Source organism: Rhincodon typus, chromosome 8 (assembly GCF_021869965.1).
Source record: "Rhincodon typus isolate 14 chromosome 8, sRhiTyp1.1, whole genome shotgun sequence".
In the NCBI taxonomy this organism is placed as follows: Eukaryota; Metazoa; Chordata; class Chondrichthyes; order Orectolobiformes; family Rhincodontidae; genus Rhincodon; species Rhincodon typus.
Genome location: NC_063339.1, coordinates 56,447,685 through 56,457,712, shown reverse-complemented (window position 1 = coordinate 56,457,712; position 10,028 = coordinate 56,447,685). Strand labels below are relative to the sequence as shown.

At 35.3% G+C, this 10,028-nt stretch overlaps 1 protein-coding gene across 1 annotated transcript in view; it reads left to right on the top strand.

Moving 5' to 3' along the window:
* Nucleotides 1–9,524, top strand: part of LOC109936973 (trihelix transcription factor GT-3a-like) — a 24,585-nt gene extending 15,061 nt beyond the window's left edge. Inside the window, exon 2 of the mRNA XM_020535589.2 lies at nt 3,257–9,524. Coding sequence (XP_020391178.1) covers nt 3,257–3,603 — 347 coding nt within the window. The 3' untranslated portion in view covers nt 3,604–9,524. The remainder of the gene's footprint in view (nt 1–3,256) is intronic.
* The last annotated feature ends 504 nt before the right edge of the window (nt 9,525–10,028 follow it).

The following is a 10,028-nucleotide window of genomic DNA, read 5'->3' as shown; positions in this document are numbered from 1 at the left end:
TGCACCTTGTTGTCTCGGATTCTCTAGCATCTGCAGTTCCTGCTATCTCTGACCAAAAAATAGGCTTTGATTTAGGTCTGAGGGTACGGATTTCAGCAGAAATGGAATAAAGCAGGCAAAAATACCAGTATTTTTAAATAGGAAGCGCCTTTATCATTTAATATTATGTTGCAGCCCAAGTCTTGCACAAAAGTGGTTCTCACGGTTGTTTCCTATGTTGGTAGCATGGGAAATAACTGACCAGAAAATCATTGAAAGAGCCAACACAAATAGATCAAATGACTTCCTTATGGACAACGCCATTCTGATTCTCAAAACACTGGTTAATAACATTCCATAAGAACGAAGAATTATTGTCTCTACTGTTGTGAAAATAGAGTACATCATGATGGGGAGCATTAGCATTGAAAGAAGAGAGCCAAACACCCAACAATCAACAGAGAGAGCTATGCCTCAGGATTTCGCATTCATAAACAAAAACAAAATGTATCATATGTCTCAAACATTAAACAAATTAAGCATGCTAGTTTAAAACTCCATATTGTGCACTCGGTTTTACTTCTCACTTCTGAAGAATTCCCTTGTATGTTATTGCAATTTTGAAGATGCATTCACTTCTCTCGAGACCAAGCCAAGGATTTGCCACAGCTCTCCGGAATTCTTCTCAGTATTCCAGCAATTTTTCAAAGTAAGATTCTATAGAAGGCCTTACGTTAGCTTTCTGAGCTACATGACATTTCACCTTTTATTTATAGACCACATGACTGTGCATGTCTCAGCTCTTTTATTCAGGCTAATATCCAAATGCATTCCCATAGCTTTCTGACCTAATTCTGCTGACTGCTTTCTGCCATAAGGTTCTTTGAGGACCAATGGAGATTTCTTCCACTAGCTTCCAATCTTTCAGTTGCATTCCAATTATGAAAAATGAGATAGAGTCCCAGCAATATTCCACAGAGTGAATTATTACATTAGCATTTTCTGTGCTGAATGGTCATGCTTAACGAACTACCATTTTCTGTTGGCTCTTCGGAGATGCAGTCTAAGCAGAAACAAAGCTGCAACTGCCTCTACCTGTTCTGAACTGCTTGCTCTTTCAGCAAATACACACACATACAATTTTAAAAAATCCTCCTAACCAAGGCTCTGCCCTAAATCACTACCAGTGTGGCAATGTGATATGTGTATTTGGGATGGAGCTCAAACAGCAATGCAAATATATTTCACCTCTTTCAACTCTGCAATCAATGTGAATATTTCACTTTTTTTCCTGTTTTTATGGAGTTTTACAACAATCTTTACCAGATAGTAGTAGTTTTTAGCTTTTATGGAGACAGTGATAGACATCCAGGCTCAATCAAGAAGTTCAGAAATGTTTGGATTGTTTTTCCTTTCAACTATGACCTTGTCAGGTAAAGACTGGTTAATTAAACTTAGGCTTGATTGATTTGCCTTTATATTGTTTTACAGTTTTTTAACCAGGCAGCTTTTTCAATTTCTGATGTAAGTATCATGTTCCTAAAACTGAAGGTCTTTTTTTTTTTAAACATATGCATTATGAACCAGGTGTTCATAACAGATTTGATAATTGTTTTCATAAATTGTTGGGAATTGATGATATTAGACTTGTAGTTTCTGAATTCTCTAACCAAGTTGAATAAAGTTTGGATTTTTATCTTAAATCTCTATTTGCCAAGTTCTGTAGACATGTTAACATACTCCTAATGTAAAACATAACAAATAACTTCTTGCAGGATTAGCTTTTCAAGCATTATATTTTGCAATCCACAATTGGATTGTTGGGTGATGGCTTCAATGTGCTGATTTTGTCAGTGATTTTTATTGGTGGCCTCTTACTATTGAACTGTGATTGGAAATGTGAACATGTGAAGACCTATATGGTGGCTATCTTTCTTGGTGTCTGAAATATTTGCATAAATACACAAACAAACAGGTAAACAGGAGGAGCAGCAAAAACAATTGTTTTATATAATCACAATTTAGTCAATATGATAAACTGGCATGTATGACATCATGTAGAAATAACCTTTGGGGTTGAAAGGTTATCTCTGATTTCTCTTCACAGATGCTGCCAGACCTGCTGAGCTTTTCCTGCAACTTCTGTTTTTGTTTCTAATTTACAGCATCCGCAGTTCTTTTGGTTTTTATCATGTAGATATTGCTCACAATTTTTTCTATGGAAGATACTAGATTCTACATTACTTTCAAATCCTTCTTTGGCCTCGCATCTCCCTATTTCTGTAATCTCTTGTCACACAACCTTCAGGAATATTGATAAGCCTCTGGTTCTAGTCTCTTGAATTTCACATTTGGCAGTCAAAGCCCAAGAATTTGCTCCCTAAACCATAGAGTCCTAGACTCCTATAGCACGGAGACAGGACCTTCGGCCCAAACTGGTCCATGCCAACCGAAATGTCCATCCACACGAACCCTATTTCCCTGCATTTGGCCCATATCCTTCTAATCCTTTCCTATCCATTCATCCAAATACCTTTTAAATGTTGTTAATGTATCCGCCTCAACCACTTCTGCTGGAAGCTCATTCCATATGCATCACTCTACATCTCTTTCAAATTTGCCTTATTATCATAAGTGTCTCAATGTCAAATTTGCTTGATAACACTGCAATGATGCACCTTGGGATATTTTGTTCGACTAAGAATGCTGTAAAAATATAAACTGGTGTTGCTAAAATACTGCTCATTGGCAGACTGTACTTGGGAATAAGGCTAAAATACTATTTTAAGACAACCTTCTCTCCTTTGAATGACAGAAACTTTGTGAGTACTCCAAAACTTTCTCTTTTAAATAGGAGGTAGTTAGAAATTGGCAAATCATACATTGATTTCAAATTATTGGTTCAATGGTTCATTTCAACAGAATACAAAGAAGACTGATCAGTATTGGAGGGTGTGTCTACCAGCTGTCGTAGTGCGTGGAAGTTAGTTGTCTGCCTTTAGAAATCATAGTGTGAATTCTCAGGGTGTTGTACTAAGTTACTTTTCCTAATTTCTTTCTTCTCCTCTGGGAGATTGCAGAGATTTCTGGGTGGGAGGAGTGGAGGGAGGGAGAGGAGGAGAGAGAGAGAGACACATGGTGCAGGCAAGTGCCATTGTAACTGGTCTTTTTCTACTTTTTATTATACATCATGGACAAAATAAGACTTACAAGGCTTGTATTGCTCATTTGGTTCATCAGGGTTTGTTTCAAATTTGTTGGTTTTATTTATCCCTAGCACCCCGTGTGCGACGTGCACACTCGTCTGTGCAACTTGCGCCTCAGCCAAAGAAAGCAAAGAAGCACACACTGGAAGACATAATGGATGGTATGATGGAGAAATTCATCCGCTACAGTGAAGCTGCTGATGAAAAATTTCTACGTTACATGGAGGCATCAGAAGAACGATTTGCTCGTCTTGAGCAACTTCGTATGGAAATGGAGGAAAGAATGAGACAAAGTGATAGGGAACATGAAGCTCGTGTTCTGTTCATGTTGGGACAGATGATGGGCCACAATATGGCTGACTTTCCAGCCACATCATCAACTGCTGAGGGTGAAATAACTGAAAGGAAAGTATTTTAGATCACAGTGTTCAACTTATTCACTTAAAAATGAAGTTTGTAGTGCATTTTTATTTTAGATACAGTATTTTTTTTCTGGTGTGACTGCATACAGGCTCATAACCAAAATATTTTTCGATTGTTGCTAAGGTTGCATGTCAAGTGGTAAACAGTTTTTTTCAGAAGAAATATTCAGAGCAATTGCTCAACAGTAAACCAACGTGTCTTTGTCTGTTAATTTCTGGAGGTGTGGAGGGGTGTGGTTTGAGTTCACGTTTAAATCAATGTGAAGTCAGAAGGAAGTATTCGTAGCAATGCAAAGATAGGACAATTTTAGAACTAAAATCTAAGATAAATTACGAATGTTGATTCATATAACCCCAAGTGAGAGACAATACTCTAGTAATCAAGTAATCCAATATAACATTTCTGAACCAATTGAAGGAAAATGTTGCATCAAGTTTACTGCCCTGCCTTTATTTTTCCTTTTTATTTCAGCCCGTTGGAAGCGATTTGCTGCAGCACAGCCAGTGTTTTATTCCATTGTTTCATATTGTTTGTATCAAGAGCAGTGTTTCATGTTGAGTAATATGACATATAGTTATTTAATATAAACGAATCTTAGTACCACGAATTGAGGTTTTTTTTAAATGAGTATTAAAAGATATTGTCTGATTTCTTTTGACTTTCTGGTTTTAGTAAATGGACTTAACGTGGCCTTAATGGGACCTTTCCCTTTGCTGTGTTGAATGGCATCACTCAAACCAGAATGTTCATATATTACTGTTACCTTAATGGAGGATCCACCTTCTGTTACTGATAGAGCAATAGTTATTTGTTACTATTTGTTAGAAATGCAATTATTATCATTTTTAAATATCACTGTTACCGAGTCAGCTTACTTTTTTAGCTGATGTCAGACATTCTGAATAATGAGTTTGAATTTTTGCTGCAGTAGCCACAGATGATGATGTGCATTTGATTTGAGATACATGTACTTTGACATTGGCAATTGTGAAATTAAATGGAGCTAATGTCACTTGAAAAAGGAATCAGTAACTCCCAGGGACCTAACCAAAAACAACGAATATAACTGTGTGTAAATGTTTTTCTGAACAGGATAGGAGAGTTGTCTCACCAGTTGTTGTTGATAACAAAACTGAGATACTCCTAAGAAGAAACCTAGAAGCCTTAAGCATAATTAGTTGATAGATGATTTCTCATATAGACATCAATTGTAATTGCTGTGTTCATAATGGTTTTTTTATAAGAAATGCAAATTAATGATTATATTTTCTTTTAATTCACTCTCAATAGTTATTATCAGGTGAAGGTGCTGAATATAACTAAATTGGAAATATGTTAAATTAACTGGGCACTGGAATAGGATGGGAATGACAGTGTTTGTGTTTTGATTACTAACCCTGATGAGTAGAAGTATTCTTCTTGGAATACACATATTAAAATATGCCTAACACTGATAGTTATGAATAACATATGTGCAAAAAGACATGTAAATTATAACAGATTTTTAGTTACTCTAACTTCATGCTAATCATCTTCGGTCTGTATACTTAATGTATATTCATTTGTTTATAGATACTTTATACCCACAGGAACTCATGTAAAATCACAGAAAACACTAACCGAAGAAAAGTCTTACAATTCCCCTCTAGACAGTTGACCTGTAAAAAGAAATTTGAAATTCCAATTAAAAGCTGAAAGGATTACTGTAACAAACAAACAAGGCTATAGTGCAAATATTACACTGTATCCTTTCTATAGATGTTCAATTCACCAGGAACCTGCCAAGGGTTTACTTCTGTTATTTTCTTGTGTAAGCCAAGAGGTTTCAATCTCAGAACTGTCTTTCAGAATGAAGTTTTCCATCTGTGTTTCCTTCTCTACTGTATGCTAGGCAAATCTTCCAGGCTTTTTAAGTCTTCATGAATTTGGCCTTTCTTTTGTGGTGGATCACTTCTAGATCCTGGCAGATTAACCTCTTCTGGGAGTTTTCGGGGATATCTTAGACCTAAATCCTTTCAAAGTTTATTTCTGTGGCAGTGTGAATTACATGTATTTTGTGTCCAGATAGAAATTCCTTTAATCTTGGTAGCAAATACACAACTTAAAGCACAACTGCTTAGAGCTGAACATTCTCAACACTATTCTGGGACTTTAGAGACTTAGTCTATGCACTATTAGTACACAGGCTGCTCCTGTTGTGTCCAAGTGTAAACATGTTGCACTTTCTTTCCAGGAACCTTTTAATCTCCAATATTGTTAGAACCATGCAAGCACAGTAAACCAAATGGTTTCCTTTTATCCTGTAATAATTCTGTTATAATCAAACACCCAGACATACAGACTTCATAACAAGTTACATGACTCCCTTCATTTTACCTTAAAGACACAGACCCAAACATAGCAACCTCAAACTTCACAATTTTAACAAAAACCTTTTTTAACCATACAAATAAAAAAAATCTCTTTTCAATTCAATATTTTCTATTTTAAGTGGAACATTGCAGCCATTATTGTGTCTACATAAGGTGAAGAGGGGCTAAAGTAGGCAAGATCCACATACGTTTGAATTATAAATGTAATCCAGCTGATATTTCAGGGGGAAAAAACAAGTTCTTGTGAGTGGGTTGAGTGTACAATTAATTTGAGCCTAACAATCTATCCCATAAACTGTGAATAGATCTACTGTTCCAACAGTGGAGGAAGATTCATTTTCTCTTTCACTTTGAAGTATTTTAACAAATTTTGTGCCATAGAATAGATTGTTGCTGAAATCAAATCTAGACTTCATATCGAAATTTGATTTCAGTGTTGTCCATTTTCGGAATGTGGAGATCATGAAAGGTTAACATACAACCAAGACAGTGGAATCACAGGAAAAGAGGAAAACATTTTTCTTGTAATGCAAGTTTATTATGAGAAAGTAAGAGAATTGCAGTCATTAGTTCTTTGTGCAGGTATTCTGGGAGGAGAGGAGTAGATGATTTGGGAGAGCAACAACTTCAATTCCAAACGTCTAAGGAACAGGAGATCTGCGATATTATTAGCAAAATGCTTTGTTGGTTCTCTGTGACTTCTGTTGCTTCACTTGCATAACCTCTTAGATCCTTCATAAAATATCTTAATTGTGTCCCCTCTACAGCACAGAAAATATTATGACTGAGAAAAGGTCTGCACTAAAACCCTGCTTTTAGTACTGTTGAGTGGTTCCCAAGAAATTGGTGTCAGTTAACTAACTTCTAGGCAACTCACCTGAGATTGGTTATTTGTGTGAGGCAACTATGAAAAAATAATCTCACTGTACTCTGTGTGTTAATGGCCTGATTAGAGACGTGCCCTGAGATCCTAAGCACTCATTTCATTTTCCTTATTTGCTTGATTTTTTTTTATATTTCCCATACCAGCATTCCTTTTTGTTTTTGTTCCTTTGATTATTTTCTCCAATACTTACTTTTTAATTAGGAGTTCTTGCGAACAGAAATTCATATCTTAAAATACATAAGAGAAAGGCAGCATAACATAATAGTTCTAGTGAATGCAATTGACCTGGAGAATAATCTGAGCTGGAGGTACACAAAACTTAAGTTGACTTGAATGATTGGAAATGTGACGCAGAGGCAACCCTACAGCATATCTGATCAATGTTGAGTAAAGTCAATGAAGTGCCCTGATTGCAATGGTGATTAACTAATTTATAATAGACTGGAGCATCGAGCATTTATATAATTGATCATTGTGCAATTTAAGTGTTTCTAAATAATGCATTCCACTCTGCCTTTCTTTAATTCACAGGTCCAAGCTATTTCTTAAGGTAATTTTATCCATCAGTAATTGCCTTTGTACCTGTATATTTTTGCTTTGCTCATTGCACCTTTCAATATTTATTCTTGATACATACGGCTTTTTTGTTGCGGTAGGATATTTTATGTTAGTTAGTTAGTTCTAGTACTGTTGTGTGCAGCTAAAATGCAGAAATATGAGAAATATGTTGATTGAGTAACTGAACGCACTATACCCAGAGTATTCAATCAGTGCACTGAGCTATCATTCCACATTTTTTTTCTGCCAAACCTTTTTATCCCAAGGATTGATCTTTTTTTTATTATTTTTAGCTTTTCTTTCCACTATCCCTTGTCAAAAAATTAAGATTTTAGTTTACTAATATTTACCAGTTTGTGAATTTAAGCACTCCATAAAATGCCTCAAGAACTAAAAACATCCACATTAAACACACTAAGTTACTGTAGCTTCTGCCTACTGTCTACTGGGGCTTCAAAAATAATTAGTTCTGGAGCTGTAGAATGACTTTTTGCAGAATTGGTAGGTGAAATTTATTATTTAAATAATCTTTCAGCTACTGTTTGAGCCAATTCCTCATACTTCTGAGCCATTCCTCCATTTTGTTTACAATAAATTGTGGCTTACGGTTAGATCATTCTTCAACTAGTACGCAGAAATTTTGCATTATTGATGTATTATAGGTAGTGGCTGGACAGCACGCTTGTCAATCATCAATATCTTTATGACAATTTACAATGATTAACAGTTGAATTCTGCAAATCAACTCACCTATTTCTAGCTAAAACATGGTTTAAAATGGAATGGGTCAACTATTTTAAAGAAAGTTATTTTTAAGTAATTTCTGTAAAGGTGCAGTTTTGCACTATCTTGCAAATATTACTTCCCAGACTCTCCTTGGTTTAAGGTCTGAAATGGATTAGTGGCAAAATCTGTGGCCTTGGATAATGCTGCTCCTGAAGAATTAATACTGAAACGTTTTAGAGGCCACATCATCTTTCAGGACTATCATTTTGGCCTTTTAATACAGTTTTGAATAGGGCCACCTAGCCAAGATCAGGCCACATAAAAGAAGCCCAAACTCAGTGGCAAATAGAATCTTTAAGTGTTACAAAGAGATTAATCCATTGTAAAGAACAAATAAATAGAATGGAATATGTTACATATTTGAAGTTTGCTATCATGGAGGTTTTGGTGATTGATCAAAATAGGATTGTTTCCATTCCACTTCCTTTGGTTTCATCAATTTATTTGGAAACTTCACAGATGTAGTAACAGTTCTCCTTTTAACCAAAACATCTCCCTTTTTATTCCATTCATATTTCTAGGATCATAAAAGAGCTCCAAATCATTTTTCCAAGAGTAATATTTCCTCAATAGAAGTTTGTATCATAAACTTTCAGCTGTGGACTTTTATGCATGGTTCGGGGTGGGGGGTGGATGGGGGAGGTGTGGGGGAGCGGGGAGCGGGATATCCAGTATTCCTTTTCTCAAGAATGTTTCCATAATTATAGGTACATAGAAAAATGTAAGTTGCCTGGATACATTGGAACAGATCCTTACCATGTAAGCCTTATATTAATTATAGTTTACTGTAAGTTAGTAATTCTTTACTTCTGTGTCCTTATGGTTTTTAAAAAAGGTTACAATTGTAACAATTATGTGTTCGCATCTATGTAGCTGTGAGATCAGCTGTTCAAGATTTCACGTTAAAAAAGTGTGCTCCCATGCTGCTATCCTCTTATCTGGTTGAAATTCCACTGATTTTTAAAATGTAGTTGAACAAAATTTGCAAACTTAATTTCAATACTGTTGGTGACTATATTGAAAAAACTGTAGCTTTTAAAACTGTTGTTAAATATATGTGTTTTTGTTTCTGTTATGTCTTTTAAAAGAAAAAAATGTGAACAATTTTGACACTTCTGTTTGTGTAAACGCTGAAATGTTATCAGTCCTCCACATACTGAAAAATATGACACCAGTAATGTCGTCAGCAGTCTTCCACTTGGTTGATGATACAGTGGTACTTATTAGATTTAGAGCTTTCAAGTTAGTGAAAGACCATTTGTACCTATATGTCACTGGTATGATATGAAATTTCTTCAGTGTGTAATAAACTAGCATGTGTTCTAAGATTATTCTCATTGTGTTGTCTGTTATTAGTATTGTTTCTCTAAAATATTGTAAAACTGTGTCGTAGGCATTTGTTTCTCAAACAAGAAAAACCCTTCAGTACTTTAAAAAAAAAACAAGTTTTTTCTTTCTTCAGGCTATTTTTCCAGTGTACACCATTGTTTAACAGTTTGAGCTTTAGCATTTTCTTCCACATTTTGGTGTGTTAGAATCTGTACTCTGGGTATAAACAGTTGGATTTTGGCTCTTCACATGTTAAATTATATTCTTGTCAGTACTTTTCTATGTGTTCTTTCAGACATTTGTTCTTTGTTTCACAAATTGTGAAGCTTTTGATTGTTTTATCTTTTGCATAGAATTTGTAAGATGTTCACACTGTAGAAGATGTTCCTCTGAAGCTTGGATCGAATTGCATTGAAGAGTTTCCCAAATGAACTGCTAAATTTAACAGATGTGGAAATGCTTGATGGTGAAATTGGGAACAAGCTATTC